An 18,495-nucleotide genomic window follows, 5' to 3' on the forward strand; every position below is an offset into this window, starting at 1 on the left:
CTGATGGTTGAGTAATGTCGTTCCATGTTAGAAATTTTGGGGCTCCTGCTCACCCGTTCCTCTGTACCTGCTGTTAGCTTTGCATCCCTGGAGGCTGCCAGAGACGAAGGGCCCCTGCAGATGGACCAGGACATAGGTGTAAAAATGGGGAGAGGAGGGACTTCCCTGGGGGTCAAGTAGTTCAGAAGCCTTGCAATGCAGGGGACGTGGGCTCAATTCCTGGTTGGGGAGCTAAGATCCCACATACCAAGGAGCAACCAAGCCCACACGCCCCAATTACTGAAGCCTGCTTGCTGCAGAGAAAGATCTTGCATGGTACAATGAAGATCCCATATGCCACAACTAAGATTCAACGCAGCCAAATAAATAGTTGAAAAAAAAATACTAGTTAGGTTCATTTGGTAAAAGTGGGGAGACCTAGGGTCCTTGATCTTGAGCTGTACACCTACCTCAGGCTTTTCTCTCTTTTTCAACAAGAAGAGAGACTCTCAAAGCAAGGTCCCCAGACCAGCGGCATCAACAGCACCAGGGAACTTGTCGGAACTTGCTAGAAAGGCAAATTTCTGGTCTCACCCCAGTCTCTTAGATCAGACACTCCAGGGTTAGTACACAGCTATCTGAGTTTGAAGGAACCTCCCAAGGGGTTATGATATACCTGAGCTGGAAGAATCTATTCTCCTCCTGGATATAACATGCCATGTGAAGGAAGAACGTGGATTTCCGAGTGGATGTGAAACCACAGCAGGGGTGTGGCCCTAGCTGAGGCTGGAGGAAGAGTCAGCCTCATCGGGGCTAGATTAGGAGGATGGTGGACAGATGAATCCAGGCTCAAATCTGAGACTCTGGGCTCCCAGGTGGCTCCGTGATAAAGAACCTGCCTGCCAGTGCAGGAGACACCGGAGATGTGGGTTTGATCCCTGGGTCAGGAAGATTCCCTGGAGGAGGAAATGGTGAATCTCCTGGGCAGAGGAGCTGGGCGGGTTACAATCCATAGGGTCACAAAGAGTCTGACATGACTTAGCAACCGAGCACGCACATAGGGGAGTGTCTCAGGGACAATCACACTGCTGGCCCTGCCCTCCCTCATTCAGCAGGGAATCAGGAGTGGCTGAAATTCCAGGCAGGGGTCTTGGACTTTGGAAGGGATTCTCTTTGCTACAGCATTGTCCATGGTCTTCACTGGAACCCTGTAAGCCTCAGAAATAATGATTACTCAGACCATTGTATTGATGAAAACATTTTAAGGATCCAAGACAGGGAGGGGTTGACAGTGATCCTTAATGGTGACCTAGCAGAGGCAGAGGCAGCTGCGTGGGGCCTGACACTTATATAATTTTGGTGGCTAAATGTATTACCTTCACAGATTTTATAAAACCCATGGCCACATGAACACCTGGCCATGGGTCCCTCAGGACCTTACAAAGGCCTGTCCATCCTCACCCTTGCCCTTCAGGTCTGAATGTGTTCCGGTTCTGACTGGACTCCACCAGCCCAGAAATTAACTAGACAGATTTCAGCTTTTCTCCCTACTCCTGTCTTTTTCCTTTTTTAAGTTTCTTTTTTATTTTTAATTGGAGGATAATTGCTTTACCATGCTGTGTTGGTTTTTGCCATACAACAGTGCAAATCAGTCACAACTGTATTTATATCCCCTCCATCTTTATCTTCCTCCCACACCCCCCCATCCCAGCCCTCTAGGTCATCATGGGACTGATGAATCTTTTCCCTTTTTTATTTCACTTTGTTATTGTCTGCTGCCACCACCTGTATAGAAATGACTCTGGAAGATAAGGCAGGGCAAAGCCTTCTTGTTTCACCCTCTGGCTCAGAGGTAAGGAAGAAGACACTGGCCCCAAGAATAATCCGGCCATGACCATGTGGCCTGGGGGGTGACCTGCATTATTATATTTCTGTAACATTTTCAGGCAATTTTTGCCTCCTCCTCTCCAGATTCCTTGCCCAACTCAAACAGCTCCCCTTCCTGTCACTTCAGCAAAGGCATCCCTTCTCCTGAATCTAGCCAGACCTGAAACCTCGGGGCATTTCTGCCCCTCCCAACGTCGCACAGACGACAAACTCTTGCCCAGGGCCCTGCAGAAACAGACGGCGTCAGACCTGCTGATCCTCTCTTTCCAAAGGCGTCAGACAGCAAGACTCTCCTTTCCAAACGATCAAAGAGTTTTCTGTACTTTTGAAAGCCTCAAGAAGTTCCCCTGGGAACACAGTGCAGGTCACTCAGCACCATGACTCGGACCTTCAGCCCTTTCTTAGGTAATTCTCCTTGAGTGGCACCCAAGGGATCCCACCTTCTGCCCCTGGAGCAGACACTCCTCTGGCTGGCCATCAGCCTCAAGAAGGCCCTGGACGCTGCTCTAAGACCCTTGTGTGTCCTCCCCACACTGTGTGGTTCTTCCGCGCCACACCCCGCCCCCACCCCCGCCCAACACGCACACCTTTGGCCATTTTTCTCCGATCCCTGCTGGACTATAAACCTTGCTCTAGACGCCAGAACCAGCTCCCGCCGAGCCTGCTACATGGTCCCGACCGCCCCCCTCACCCACCCTCGGAGCGTTCCCCCCCAACCCAGGGCTTGCACCCCTGCTGCAGGGGGACCTCTTTTGGGGTCTGCTCACCTGAGGACAGGAGGCTGCCACTGCTGCCACTGATGATCTTGCCTTTGCTGCCCATGTTGGCCAGCTTAGACGTCTTCAGCGTCCCCGTCTCAGTCAAGTCAATGGCAATTTCGCTCAGGCTGCGGGCGGCATGGATCTTCGACTAGAAAGACCACCGGGTTGGACAGGTTAGGTGGAGGACACTCCCCTCCTGGCGAGGACACGCCGACCACAGTGATCGCTTGTCATGCTGAGATCTAGCAAACGGCCTCATGGCCCGAACTGCGGCATTTTTCTGTGTGTGTCCCGGGGCCCATTGCTCATCCTCTGAAACTTTCCCTCAGGAGCAGATAAGACTCCAGAGGTGACTCACTAGGAATTTTCTAAACCTGTCATCCCCCAGGCTGTGTATACAAGGCTTACAGAGTGTGGATTTGGAGTCAGATAGACCTTGGTGGGGGGGGGGGGGGGGGTGTCCCGATTTGGGGAATGACTTTAAGCTCATGGAGCCTCATTATTCCCAGGATGAAACAGGGAAAACACCACCTACTGCTCAAGGTTGTGTGAGGGTCAAAGGAAGTCAGACAAGAGAAAGGCGTCCCTCCCTTCTCCTCCCCCTTCTCTTCCCATCCCCACACCACCTCCTACATAGCTGTCAATAAACAGTAGTGATTATACAGGATTTTGTGCTTAAAGAAGGAGAAAAAAATAATTGTCAGCTTGGTGAATGATTTAAGAGATGTCTGAAGTAAGTTTAGGACGTTTCAGTAAGTTCTAAAGTGGTTCAAACTCTTAAAGTGTTAGCCATGGAGTTACGAAAACTCAGAGGGTTGGGAAGTGACCACGCTACCAGCCTGCAAGTGTGGTGCGCAAGCACAGTGTGTAAGCATGGTGTGTAAGGGCTTCTGGAACAAATGTTCGTTGGGATGTTTGGTTCCCATTAAGGGGCACCTGGCACGGTGCCCTGCTTCCATTCTGATACCTAAATGTATGAGCCCAAGTCTTCAGATTATGGCTAAAACTCCACTGACTCCACAAATTAACTGGCCCACTTTGGCAAACAGCAGAGCGGACCAGAAGAGATCAGAAGAGAACCCTGTGTTCACAATTACATTCCTAAAAGTAACTGCTGCAGTGAAGCTTTCTGCTCTAGTTCCCAGCTCTGGAGGTGGAGATGGGTTTGTGTGCCCCCTGACAATTTCTGAGCATGTTGTTTATTTTCCCTTCATCATCGGGAAATCAGTTCATGATAATGCTTCAGGCAGGGGCTCCTGATGTACTGTGGACTTCCAGAAAACAGCTATCAATGCTAGTGTAACCTGTACATGTGGCCATCTTTCTGTGGTCATTGGTGATATGCCAGGGATGCACAGATAGAACCGGGCAAGGCTCCCCACTGAGGTTTTCAGTTATTTGATGTGTGTTCACTCCTGGCTGGTGTGAGGCCCAGTCTGTCCTGACACAGGAGAAACCATGGAATGTGGGCAGACCACTGCCCGGCTCCCTTCACATCCTGTGCCCACAGTGGTCTCCAGCAGAGTTTGTCTGAACCCTGAGACCCTGACCTTCCTCTGGCCTCCGTGTTGATGCCAAAATTGGTGAAAGACAATGACTTTCGACTGCCAAGTACTTTCCTCACCTGAATTAGATGAGAGCCTGAGAGGCAGAGGAAATGCTGAGATTTTTTGCTTTTTTTGTTTATCGGGTCTGACTTGTCTTCTTCCTCACACTCTTCTATCTCACTGATCCTTTTTTTTTCCCGTGATGCGGCTTGTGGCATCTTAGTTGTCCAACCATGGGTTGGATCGGTGCCCCCTGTCCCGAGTCCTGACCACTGGACCGCCAGGAACTGGTCCCTCCTTAACTGTTGTCTCCTCTCCAGCCTCAACTTCTGTCCCTACATTCAGAACCAGGCTGCCTTCCTGGAGTGACGGCTTCCTTGCTTGTGAAATAATCCCAGCTGCCAGTTCCTGGCAGGGTTTTCTGGCTTGTAGCAGAAAGCAGGAAGGCCTTCGTTTCATTTTGACACAGAATATCAATCACATGCACCTGGCTAAGTTTTATCCTCTGAGCAAAGCAGAGAAAGCACAACCCATCACTTCCTTTCTTTCAACAGTATTCTCTTACCAAGGCCCACGCGTCACCAAGAGGAGCCCACGCATGCAGTTATGCAAGAATAACTCATGAAGTCACAGCCCAATTCACCCTGGTGAAGGATCCAGGCTCTGGAGTCAGAAAGACCTGGACTGGAATCTTGGCTCTTTCCAGCAAATCACAGATGGACCTTGATTTCCAACCTCTCTGATCCTGAGATCCCTGTTTGTAAAATGAAGCTCTTAAAACCCACATCACAGAGGTGTGATGTCAAGACTAAATTAGATAATAGACATCAAGGTCATTGGAATTGGAATAAGCTATAAATCAGGTCCTGGGAGGAATTTGCTAGGTGAGGTTCAATGAATGACTCCACTGAATGTTTCAGGGGATCTCATCAATCTCGTGGGAAACCCGTCTCCCCTCGACCCCATCCCAGCCACATTAACCTCGGAGACAGGAAACAAACTAGGAAAAAGGGACAACAGGTGTGCTTTTGAGGGAGATTAGATTCTCAGAAGTTTTAGGAAATTACTGACTTCTGTCTAGAATGGAAATATCACAATGCCTGCTTAGATCAGGAAGAGAGAGAGCACCAAGAGGAGACAACTTGAGGGGAGACTCCCTCCTTGTAAAGTCAGGTCTTTGGGTCAAAGAACCTCCAAAGCTCTAGACGTTTTGCTTGGAGGGTCTTGCTGTACTAATTATTACTACAGGCATTCTGTGAGCAAGGTTTAATCGGCCTCTACCATGCTTTCACTTGGCTTTTGATCTAGACAGAATAAAGAATAGCAGACTGGATCAAGTGGGGAAAAAAGATTCAGGAGGAAAGATGTTAGGTCTGGGGGCCAACTCAACAAGTCCTCAATCTGAATTCAGAGGAACAGTGACTAATATTCACTCTAAACAATTTAAGTTTTCAAATATTTTCCTCTGAACTCTATTAGAGATTCCTTGGGTACATAGGTTGGCAGGATCCAGCTGATGACATTTCTGATCTTTGGGGTCAGCAGATGTAATTTACCAAATGTCACTGGTGACTGTACAGCCCCTCAACCTGAAGGAGCCACCAGAAAGGAACCAGTATGGCCTCTTCTGCTCTGCCTTTAGTGATGGAGGCTGTGTGTGTGTGTGTGTGTGTGTGTGTGTGTGTGTGTGTGTGTGTGTGTGTGTGTGTGTGTGTGTGTGTGTGTGTGTGTGTGTGTGTGTGTGTGTGTGTGTGTGTGTGTGTGTGTGTGTGTGAGAGAGAGAGAGAGAGAGAGAGAAGGAGAGATTTTAAGTGATTTACACCAGAACCCTGAAAGAAGAAAATAACCAAGAGCCAGTGTATGAACACAAGACTTCTCGGTTACCTACCCCTGCTGACTCCAACCACCAGACCACACTTGTTTCTGGGGTTGAAAAGAATCCCTTGGGAGGCTTGGGCTTTGCTGAAGCACTTCAGAGAAAGGAATGGTTGGCATGGCCCACTACAGTAGAGTGTGAAGCAATGGCTAGCATGCCAGCCAACACTGGCTGCTCAGAAATACTTGGAAACACTTTATCCCAGGCCTGCCAACCATCACTCACCCGGAACCATCCTGCTCACTGGAGATGGGTCACATTGCTATTGTCTAAAGAACATTCCAGAAGTAAAAGGTGTTGTAACACAATTCCTGAGGCAAATTTTATCATCTCTGGTTTGGGGGTACTTTTAAAGAGTTTAAACTTTACACAGGTGTCAGCCAGGGAACAGTATGTTCGATTAGAATGATAATAATGAAAGACAGCTCACATCTCCTAAAGCAATCACAAATACTGTGTCACTGGACCAGTCAATGATTTTGGTCAGGGGTTTCTTTGCTGTTATTTAACTGAGGAAAGCAAGAAGGAGTGAGGAAAGGCTTGTCCAGGGTCACAGAACGAGAAGGCAGAATCCTTGGACTTCTCTATGGTGCAACCTGTTCCTCACCTGATACCGCAGGCAGAGGAACTGGTTCCAAAAGGAAATGCATGGGCTCTGGAGCACCTGTGACTATTCAGAGATTTTCTGGAGAAAATTCTCCTGCTCCTAGGAATAGGTGTATTTCCTTCAGTCCTCCAGGGGTTGCTGAGGTGAAAGTTCTCTATGGCTATAAGCGTTTGGTTTGGTCTCTTAAAAGACACTTCTTGTTAACAGGTAATCCTTGATAGTTACTTTTAATTAATTATTTTTGGCTGCACTGAGTCTTCATTGCTGTGCTTGGGTGTTCTCTAGTTGTGCCTGGGCTTCTCACTGCAGTGGCTTTTCTTGCTGTGGAGCATGGGCTCTAGGGTCTCTGGGCTCAGTAGTTGTGGCACACAGGCTTAACTGCTCTGCAACATGTGGGATATTCCTGGATCAGGGATCAAATCCATGTTCCCTGCATTGGCAAGTGGATTCTTAACCACTGGTTGACCAGGGAAGTCCCTGATGGTTACTTTTAAAGGTTTACTTGCTGTATCAGTGGGTTGACCTATAAGCCTGCTCCATAAAGCCTCCCCAGCTGCAGGTGAGACAACCTTCAATAGGGGTGTAGAACCCTAAGGATGAGCTTCCTGAGTTATCCCAAAGATGTTCTAATGCAAAAAGCCAGCACAAGGAGGAGGAGTTCAAACAGCTAAGGTACCATCCTTAGGGTGAAGCATGCTTTTTCTTTTCTGCATTCAACATTGTGGCATCAGTGTGTGTGGGGTCCTCGCAAGAGGAATGGGTAGTGGGGTTCAGGAGGGTTGTCAAACTCTCTTACCTCTCATCATGCATTGCCAAACAGTACAGAGGAGAGAATCAAGGTTCTAAGGTTTCGACCTCCAACTCTTGCCACTGGAGGGCAAATCGCTGACACCCACCCACTGTCTCAATACAAAGCATGAGTCAAAACACTTTGGCCCTGTTTCTTTGGATCTAATCGGGCCTCAAATTCCTGTGCCAAAGCCCGTCATCACCAGGAGAGCTGTAGAACACTCTCATTATTCCTGGCAACAAAAATATTCCATCCTGTGCCCACTCATCCCAGAAAATGACCAGAAGGGGGGTCAGAAAGAAGACCTAGGAGAGGAGAAAATGTGTTACAGAGGGGAAAGTGACTCCCACATGGGAAAGGCCATGATTTGAAGCTGAATGATGACTTTAGGGTTTGCTTGCTTTCTTCCCGTCCTATTGTCCTACTATCTTTCTTACCTCCCACTCAACATCTCTCCTTCCAATCTTCTCCCCAAGCCAGGGAAAAACCATCTCCAACCAGAAGGAAAATAACACAAAAGAAGAAGCCACAAGAATCCTAAAGGGCATCAATCCAATAAGTCTTGGACCCAGTAGGCCCAGAGTCCTGCCACCTCCTCCCCTTTCAGGACTCACGGGATGGGACAAAACCTCGCATGGGTGATGGTGTGGCTAGGCAAGGGGCCAAGGTCCATTCCCCACCCTTCCGGAGCCACCAGAATCCTGAGAAAGATACAGAGCCCATCTTGATATGGCTCTTCACCTGAGGGGTAATGAACGGGAGAGGCTTGTGTGGGGAGGGTGAGGGGAGCCCAGAAGCCGAGGCAGGAGGAAGAAGGGGCAGAATGTTGACAGAAGCCCTGTGTGAACTGGGGAGATGTCGTTTTCCCACCCAACAGAAAATGCACCCCTCCCCCACCCCGTGTATGTGAACTTGGGCTGGAGTAAACCTCCCTTGGAGGATGACTGTTTATTAAGGCCTGAGGCTCTGGGTCTACCTGAGGGAAACAGAGTTGTTGCTTTTAAAAAAAAATTTTTTTTTTTTAATGTTTCCAGTTTTGCATTTTTAAGAAATGGAGTTGGCAGTTGGAAAAGCCTGGAGGGTTTTCACAAGCAATTATCCTTAACAGTTAGGTGGTGTCTATTAGTTGAGACTAGTTGCTTTTTTTTTTTTCCTCAAAAGGAAAACAACATGCCAGTGTTTACACACCAAAAAGGGCTTGACCGCTTACCTCTGGGAGAGGCTCTAGGGGTTTGAAAGCAGAATTCCTACCTGGCTGTGTCAAATGGCTTAAGTGGCTCTGACTGCTCTTGACCACGTCGCTGAGAAAGAATTATTCTCTTAAAGAGTTGATCTCATTCCTGCCTCTGATAGCCCTAAAAGGCCAGTCTGTACCTGTGCCCATCTCAGAGCAAGGGAAGCAGGGCCTCTCACAGCCATCCAATGCCCAGTCCTCAAACTACAAGACCCAGAAAAGGGCCCTGCCCTCAGGAGAGCTCGAGGCCCAGTGGAAGGTCTGGGCTCGGCAGAGGCCCTCCCCACCCCAGGAGAAGGCCTTACCTTGCTCTGCTTTCTGTCCAGATAGAACTGGTGCTGGCTAATGGCCATAGCCCAGATGGACTTGATCAGCGCTGGACACGCGTACCACGTGTGCACCGCGATGCCGCTGTGTCCAAACGTCCTTCTTGTCACCGAAGCCCTGGGAGAGCAAGAACCAGAAGGGTCAACCAACTGCGCTGGCCACGAAGGACTCCAGTCCTCAGTCCACAGCTTTTACCAAGAACCCACTGGGTCCAACGGCTCTGGCATAAAGGTAACCGAAGGGCCCTGTGTGCACACACGTGCAGCTGGCTGACAAAGGCCAGCTTTTCATTTTATTAAATAGAAAAGGATTCTATTTAAGGTATAGAATATGATGATTTGATCTTCATATACACAGTGATCACTGCAGTCAAGCTAAAGAACATCTCCTCTCCTCCAATATTACCATCATGTGTGCTTGTGTGTGTTTATGGTCAGAGCACCTGAAATCTGTTCTTAGCCAGTTTCCAGTATATTATTAACTATAGTCACCATGCTGTACATTCTGCCTCTAGGCCAATTCTTCCATAATTACTCCTTTGTACCTTCTGACCAGCATCTCTCCATTTCCCCTGCCTCCTTGTTCCGCCCTACCCCTAGTGATGGCCATTCTGCTCTCTGCTTCTGCGTATCGACTCTTTTAGTTGCCATCTATAAACGAGACTACATAGTTCTGTTCTCTGCGTCTGCCTTATTTCACTTTATAATGTCCTCCAGGTCCATCCGCGTTATTGCAAACAGCAGGGTCTCTCTCTTTTTTTAAGGTTGAATGATACTCTGTTGTGCATACACACCACAATTTCTTCATCCATCAGTGGACACTTAGGTTGCTGCCATATCTTGGCTATTGTGAATCCTGCTAATATTTTGATTTACTGGCTCCTTAGGGGTCAAAATTTGGCTAAGCCTCTGCCTTGTCTGAAATAAGATGGGTCATTCGAGGTCATAGGACGGTCTTTTCTGATCTTCAGCTCCCGGCACTGGGCCAAGACAAACTTTGGAGACAGGAAAAGCCTTTGACAATGCCCTTTATTAACCAGGCAACACTGCCTGTGGTGAAGGATGAGTAAATTTTCTTCTAATCACCACATCATCTAAGGCAATCAGGACTCCTTACATTATTCTCAGGCAATCTTCCTTGAAAGAGCTGGTTTCAATATCAAATATATTCAGAGGGCAGGTGGGGTATAAAAATAATCAGGATAGGGAAGGCAGAAAGAAATGGGCCCGTCCAATCTCTCCCCTGCTACCCAAACCACTTCCACATACACACGGATGTAGGAAATGTGGAGGATGTTGGACAGTGCAGAGAGAGGCAATCAGACTTTAAATGGAAGGTGGGAGAGACTGGTCCTAATGTAATTCATCACATTAATGGAATCATGGGGGAAAAAGTTATACGATCGTGTTCTTAGTAAAGTATATTTTATAGGATGGGTACACAATTTTGCAAGTGAAATCTCAGAATGTGTGTGTGCATACTCGCGTGTGTGCATGTGAGGGGGCAGGGGGTGACGCTTGGGGTATCTTATGTGCACATCAGAAGAACAATATGTGTTCCAGATTGAGCTGTCACATTTCCAGAACCTTGGGGGTGATCAGGACTTGTGAATAATTACATTATTTTCATGGCCAGTTTTTTTCCTTGAAGGAAATTAGAAGTTGCTCCAATCATCTTCTCTTAGGGTCTCAAGATTTAACAGCAGGTGTTCTACAGACCCACTTTTAAGGAGGAATTCCAAACTGGTGGTTAGTTAAGACTATAGATTCTAAGCAGAACATTATTCTTTTGGTTAAAACCAAAGTTAAAATGCCAGCTCACAGAAGAACACACAGTTGAAAATAACAGAAAAAGAGCCGGCGAGAGAGTGAGAAGGGAACCCCCATGGTCTCTGAAACTGCGATGAGAACACTCAATCTGGCTTCCACAGCAATGGCTGATCCTGGGAGAAAATACGTTTTTTTCCCCCCTCCTAGAAAAGATGAATTAGAATGGAAAAGTCATTTGAAATGTGCTTCAGTGGCAGCAGTGAGAGCAGAGTGGGGCAAGATGTATTTTTCAGGTAAGGTGGAGGCGTAGGAGGAGGCAGGGGGCTGGCTGCCCTGGGAGTTCCCAGCAGCACCTGAATCAGATGTTCCCAGAGCGTTTCTCACGCTCCATTATGAGTTGGTCTCTTCTCTACAGGGTTCCCTTCAGGCTCTTCCCATCCCACCGACTCTTCTGTTTGGCCAAAACCTTAGAAATGGAATGTCTGCCAAGCCCAGTGAATCGCAGACACAATGTTGGGTATTGTGTCAGGATGCATCTCCAGGAGAGAAAATCTTGAAGCATCTTCTGTGGCGGCCGAGCCAACCCCCTGTACTTGCCATGTCCCGGGACATTGGTCTTCAGGACATGATTCTGCCCTGGCTCTTGCCATCCTATAACTTCAGTCCTGGCTTCCTTCCTGGGTTGGGGGAGGGGCTGACTACTGAACCATCCCAACAAAGTACAGACTATTAGATGACTCTTCCGTGTTCAAATAAACAAGGCAACAGCAACAGGATGACACGTTTAACTGGAGGAGCGCCAGGAGGCCTGTAGAAGAGCGCTCACTGAAGCGCCAGGCGGAAGTCAGGGTTGGAGCTTTGGCTACACCACTCAGCTTAGCAGCTAATCTAGAATGGTCCCCTTTGCCTACTCTGGTGCACCTTTAAAGCCATCGTCAACCTGGGTTTCCACCTCTGACATCAAGGAAGCCACATCTCTGGGCCCTCCTTGCCTCCCCTTTCCTCTCTCTGCCGGTCTCTAGGCTGACAGAGGACTACACTCCTTGAGGGGATGTGGTCACTGCTCACATTCAGCGCTCGGGCTGCCTCGGGCTCCTCTACCTCCCTCTTCTCTCTGACACCCACCTGACTGGCATCTTTATCCCCCAGAGGGCCCACTTTGAGCTCTACGTCCTTAGCTAAGGATTTCTCCTTCTCAGAATGCCTCTCCAGACCAGCCTGGCCAGCTGCAGCATTTATAGGCTGTGTCGTTTGGCATTTGGTACCCTCTGTCCATGTATAATGTGGTGGAAGGCATGTGAGCTATGGAGCCAGACTCCCCGGATTGACACCCTGCCTCTATCCGGCTTGCTTTTTGTAACCTGGAGCAGGTTACGGAGCTTCTTCTGTGCCTATTTTCCAAGTAGGACAAGAATACTAGTACCTACTTCTGAGGGTTATAGCAAGGACCCAATCAGATAACAGTCCGAGTGTTTAGAACAGTGACTGTGCATAGCAAACACTTAATACACATTAAGTTCCTTATTCCTTCTCCCCAGCTGTGCTAGAAGTTCTTTTCAGGGCAAGTAGACCCTGTATGACTTTTTTCTATACCCCAGGCCCCAAAACAAAGTAACACATAGTAAGTTATGAACACCGTTATAGGACACTGCCCCAACACTGATGCTACTCAGCAAATGTGAGATGGATCACTTTCATGTAATAGGCTAAAGGCCCATGTAATAGGAACTTGTGAGGTTTGGACTCTTTCCGATACCCCTGGGCCTTGGGAAAAGGAAGGGAATTTGGTATTACAACATGATAGGACAACAGGCCTGGAGAGAACAAGAACACAGACACACAGACACACACAGACACACACGCAAGGATGTGTCCAAGATACCTTTGCCTTAGCAGAATTCCCTACAGAACACAGGCTTAGCATCTGTCTAGTCCTTACCCTCAGTCTCTTAGGTCATTCAATCTCCATCTTTATTTTGTCAGTCATCCGCGTTTTCTGCATCTGACCCACTGTAGCACTCATTTGGGGAAATTGTTTTCAGCGTCTCTCTGCTACCACCTGTCCTGCACCAACGGATTCCTGCTCTGTAGAGACTGGGTCTCCGGACCATGAGACCCTTCATCACCAGACCCTGAAAAATGCTGCCAACACTCCTGTCATCACCTGACCACCACCTGGACTTAGGTCGTTTTCAGCTTGCCGACTGCATAGTAACTGTGGCACATGGGGGGCGCTCTTGGCTACATGGGAGGCTGCTTCACGCAGATTACAGGACCAGGCGAGCGATGCATCAGTCCTCTTGGGTTATCACTGGCTGCAGGAGCAGAGACAGCCACCCCCCAACAAGCCTCACCCTCTGACGGGGCATGAATCTTACTCCGGAGGTCTTGAGCTGAGAACTTTCTGGGAGGCACCTTGGCCTGAACGCCCAGAAGCCATGTGTGTGGGAAGCTGGTGCCAACAGCTCCTCTGCCCTAAGCCATGGCCAGGGCAGCAACAGCACATCACGTTCCCATTTACTCCCCCAGAGACCCTGCCCTCCGCCTGTCTTTCCAAGGCTTCCTTCCTGTTCTCAGTCTGCTTTTGGACCTGTTGAAAGTGATTTATCCTTAAGCATTAGGTCTGTTTTCAGGGAATTTTGCTGCTGCTTCTGGGCTGCCTATAACTCTAGGACTAGCAGACAAAGAGAGGAAAAATCACAGTGCACCCCCCCACCCCAACCTGAGAACCTTCCTCAAAGGGCTTGCTGCATTCCAAAATGGGACCCTATTGTTCAGCGCTGGACTTGGGGAAGCACTGATTCTGACACGATTGCTCCCTGGGGTACAATGTAAGGTGGAGAGAAAAAGACTTGCATTTCTTTCATATTCACCCACCACTGCGAATACCCTAAAGTTACAGCTCAAGGAATGAGACCATTCAGCACAACTCTTTAGACTGTAGGTTCCCTCTGCTACTGACAGTCCAACCAAAAACAGTCTCAGAAACTGACAAGCCACCCCTCAGACTCTTCTCTGGCAAAAACTTCCTAAAAGGACTCAGGCTCACTTTAATTTGGTAATTGTTCCAAAGCGCTACAAATCTTTCCTAAAGTGCCCCGGCTTGTAAAGACAACTCCACATATACGGGCAACACATGTAGTCAGATGAGATGATCATGGCATTGCTCTTTACACACACACACTGCATTTCTCAACACATAGAACAAAAACAAAGCTCTACTGTCTTATTTGAACTCTATTCTCCCAATCAACCACCTTCTTCCCCCTAAATTATTAATAACACGAACAGTGACAGCACAAAAACAGTAATGTAAGTAATATGTCAGCAGGGCATGCACTCCCAGGAGGAAAAAACATTTCTAGCTTACCTGCGTGGGTCATGAACTTCCACAGAAAACTTCTTCTCCCTGAAATACAGGTTTTCCAACTGTCTCCACTGGAATATCTGGACAGAAAACAATGCAGTTGAAGTTCAAGTGTGAGAGGCTCACGGCTGCAGTCCTCCGTCTGCGGCTGAACTTACAGCTGGCAGTTTCCTTATCAGAGCTGAACCCGTGCAGTTGTTTGCACCTCCTATGCCTCTTGCTTCACACACACACACACACACACACACACACACACACACACACACACACAGCTCTCCAGCTCAAAACCCCGGCAACGTGGGTGTGGATTTTCCTGCAGGCTTCTCAACAGGAACAAAACAAGTTCTTTTCAAGTGGTTCCCCAGCTCTGCTGGGCCTTTGTTGAATTCTCCAAGATAGTTCCCGGCTCTGCAGTTTTCCCTCCAAGGCGAGGGGGAGGAGGAGGAGTGGAGGGCGGGCTGGCGGAGGGAGGGAGGGAGGGAGCCGGCGCTCTCAGGAGGGAGCAGTAGCCATCTGCCTACAGCGCTGATCCGGCTTCCTCCCTGCAGTGCTCCAGTGGTAAGGCGCTTGCATTCCCAGCCTCCCCTCGGGACTCCACTTCCCGCCCACTAATGTGTCAGCGGCCGGACTCGCCCTGGTGATCTGGGGCGGCTGGGGAAGCTTTCCCTCCAAGGGTAGGGGCTGCTCCGACCCTATTTGGGGGCAGGCGACTCCAGATAACAACAGAAGCCTGACAAGCCCAGCTTCTTTCTTCAGCACAAAGAAAATCAGGGCTAGGGGGATGCTGCAGCCAGGGGCTTGTGGCCACTGGGGAGTCGGAGAGTGAAATTAGGGCCGTTCTGAACAGTGGGAGCTAAACAGAGTTCCTGGCACTGCCCAAAGGCCCTGAAGGCCCTGGTGGACATTCTTCCTTAGCTGAGCGAGTCTGTTCACTAAGATGTTTGGGAGTAATTAGAGTGGCAACACTGCTCTGCGAGGTGGTTCTTGCATTCGATGAAAAAGAAAGTTATTTAAACTCTGAGGGAAATGTCAAAAGAAGTTCAACTTATGCCCATAACATTCATATTTGTATCTGATGCAATATTGTAGTCCCTTCAATAGAATTTGAGTTTGTTTAGCCAAAAGAAGGGCCAAACAGATCTTCACCCTGCAAGTGGCTGATTTCTTCCCCTGGTCCTCCCTTGCATAGCCCACTGAGTTAAGGCAGATGCTTTTCAGGGTCTTGTCTTAGACCCAGAATCCTCTCACCTGATGCCCCTGACACTTTCTGATCTGTTCACATTCTTTCCTGCAAGAGGACAATTTCTGTGTCCCATCAATCCTCCTTGCCAGGCCCAAGACACAGGCCTGGCCAAAGGACTCCGCCTTGTTGTCAAACTGGGCCAGAATAAAACTGTTTCCGGTAAGGCTGCCTTCTTCTCACAACCTGCTCTGCAGAATCTTAAAACGATTCTGTCTGCCTAATGGGGAGGAGGACATGGATTTTCTCTGATTTCAAAGCCATCTCTTTTGTTTACAGCTCAGAGTACATTTTGCTCTGAAGTCCAAGGAAAATTGTACTTCCTTTTTTTCCTTTCAGGTCAGTTCCAAGGAAAGCAAGTCCTACAGGAGCTCAGACAGCCTTGTGTCCAATCACAGATGAAAAGCCACCTGTGTAGTCGATGACTCGAGTCCCAGATCTGAGCCTTAAGCTCTTAACTGATTGCTCTGCTAAATTCCGTAGTGAGATGCACAGAGTTCCTCTCTGATTCCCCACTGATAGGTATTTACCGAGGTTCCACATGAACTTGGCCACAGACACACAAGCACCAGAACTAACAGCTCCCTGACCTTGTAACCTGGAGGTAGGTAGTACATAGAACAAAGTGGCCAGGCAGATGCTCTGGAGTCCGGCTACATTTGTTTGAATCCTGAGCCCCTTACATCCAAACAGTGTGACATCAGGTAAGTGACTGCATCTCCTTTAGCCTCAGTTTTCCCATCTGTAAAATGGCAGTAACACTTCTAAGGTAGAAGCAACACAGACCCCTGGCACGGTACTGGTACAAAGTAAATGCTCGGTGAACTCAGGTCTCAGTGCAATTCCAGTTGCTCTTACTTCTCCCAAATCCTGGCAAATGAGGTAGATTAACTCCAGAACAACCAAAATTATTAAGCTTTTTTTTTTCCTTTTTTTTTAACTTCTAGCCCTGTCATTGGGGTTTAAGAAAATAAAAGTCCCAGAAATCTGAAGTGTATGGATTTAGTACCCTGCCTACCCCCCATCCCCTTTTCTCCAAAGAGGGGGGTGGGTAGGAGATGGCTGACCCCTGAGGGGGACTTGCAGCATGTGCGTGGCACCCACCTGGCCAGGTAAGGTGGAGCCTCGGCCAGGACCTGTTTCTCGGGTGTGTGACCCGAGGGCCCTGTGCTTGGTCTAACATTCTGCTGTCTCCATCTCAAAATTCTCAATAAGCTTGATAAATAGACTCTGAATTTTCATTTGTCTTGGGCCCTGCAGATTATGCCACTGGTCCTCACTGATGCTCATGCCTCAGGCACTGTCTTTGGGGGACAACATATGGGGGAAGATGCATCTGATGGGCAGACCTCCTGGGCTTTATCCTCTTGGCATTGGTGCGCTGGTGAGCACCTCACATGGGCCTCGGGTCGGGAGCTCCCTCCTTCCTGGTGAAAACTCCCAAAGCCCAACACTCAGGGGCTGCGTTCCCTGGCAATTTCTCCCTCCCTGGCTTTTTACAAAACAGAACTTATGCCGGGTGTTCCCCGAAAGTACTCCCCATGCCCCTGGAGTGGAGAGCCTCGTGTCTGCCAAGGACCAGAACACAACCTTGTATCTGCTGTGGCCCTTCTGCCTACTGACGGTGCATTGCAGACTCCTGCCTCGGCACGGAACCCTGATGGCCCAGCTCCCAGCATCTGTAGGCATTTCCAACAGGAGCAGAACAGTGGCTTTGCCCCGTTTGCTCTAGGCAGGGTTTTTTCCTTATTTTTTTTCTTCTTTTTTGTAAATGAAAACACTGGGAAGGGAGGGTAGGAGGGTAGTTTTCCAGGCCAGGAAGGTCCCAGGAACCCCAGAGGAGGTGTTCATGAGGGAACAATGGTCTCATCTTTTCCTCCCACACCTGGGGGTACACTGAGTGCTTGGAAACAGGCAGGGGGATGAAGGAAGCTGGACGCCCCACACATCAACGTGGCCTCTTGTGCTCGAGGGCCCCTGTGCCCACCGTTCTAAGGCTGTGCCTACTAAACCCTCCCTCTGAGGCTGGTAGAGTCGAACAACAAGCAGATAAACAGCAGACATTCGGCTTGGCTCCCCTTTGTGAACAGGGTACACTAGGCTCTGAGGCGCTGGTTTGGGGGCAGCCCTCGATCATCCATGTCACTTCAAAAGAACCCCTTTACTCACTGCAGCTATCATAACCCAGACACCAGCTAAAGACACCAACATGTTTTGGGACTCCACATAACGAACTCATTGGACGCACAAAGATGGTTATGGCTGGGCTAGATCCCTTAGGAGTTTGGCTAATTCCTATGGCCAATTCTGCCCAAGGAGCTACCTAAAATCTCAGACACAGGTCTATCAGTAATCAAAGGACTTATTAATTAATACCTATGAAAAAGGCCAAATGCACTTCATTGGGGCATCTTTGAAAAGCAGACGCCTCTTCTTTGATCTTTTAGCATCAACCACCCCCCGCCACGAAGAGCAAGTGGGAAACTTTCTTCTTGGGGAAAATGAGGCCCAGAGAAATGAGGGGAAAATGCCTAAGGCCACACAGCAAGTCAGTGAAGGAACCAGAAATAGGAGTCAAGGGCACCTGGCCCATTACTCTAACCTCTAACTATGTTCCTTTCCCTACGGGGTCCACCAATTATTGGGAACAGCTCTTACTCACTAATGGATGGTTAACTTTACGAGTGGAATGATTTTTTTTTTTTTTTTTACAAACGAGCAGCTAGGTAGGAAGTATAAGCCACATCTTTTCCATCCTATACGGAGGCTTTTCTCTCCTTTACAGGCTGTAAATGATAACACTTATTACTCCTTTCTCTCCTTAGAGTTCTGGCTTCCTCTGGTTTTCTACACAGAGATGCTTCAGTATCAGTCCTGGATGCTTCCATCCAGGACTAACAAGTAACAATCATGATTAAGAACAGACTTAATAATTTGGCCTTGCCCAGAAAACAAGAGAGAAGAGAAACCTTCCAGAAGTGGTCTTATGGAGACCGTGCCTGTTGCCATGATTGGAACCACGGCTGGTCGTGGATGTGGATTTGTGGCTTCTGACCCAGAGGTGCAGTTCCCAAGCAAACATGGGTCCTCCAGTTCCCCTTGCTGGGGCTC

The 18,495-nt window shown here is 48.7% G+C and overlaps 1 protein-coding gene across 5 annotated transcripts in view; it reads right to left on the reverse strand.

Annotated features, from left to right (window-relative positions):
* Nucleotides 1-18,495, reverse strand: part of FRMD4A (FERM domain containing 4A) — a 509,371-nt gene that overhangs the window by 57,309 nt on the left and 433,567 nt on the right. For all 5 annotated transcript variants that reach the window (XM_043884599.1, XM_043884598.1, XM_043884597.1 and 2 more), the window contains exons 12-14: nt 14,148-14,224; nt 8,987-9,125; nt 2,634-2,775 (exon numbers count right to left, since the gene is read on the reverse strand). In XM_043884599.1, the coding sequence (XP_043740534.1) occupies nt 2,634-2,775; nt 8,987-9,125; nt 14,148-14,224 (358 nt within the window). The remainder of the gene's footprint in view (nt 1-2,633; nt 2,776-8,986; nt 9,126-14,147; nt 14,225-18,495) is intronic.

This window comes from Cervus elaphus, chromosome 23 (genome assembly GCF_910594005.1).
Source record: "Cervus elaphus chromosome 23, mCerEla1.1, whole genome shotgun sequence".
Taxonomy (NCBI): domain Eukaryota; kingdom Metazoa; phylum Chordata; class Mammalia; order Artiodactyla; family Cervidae; genus Cervus; species Cervus elaphus.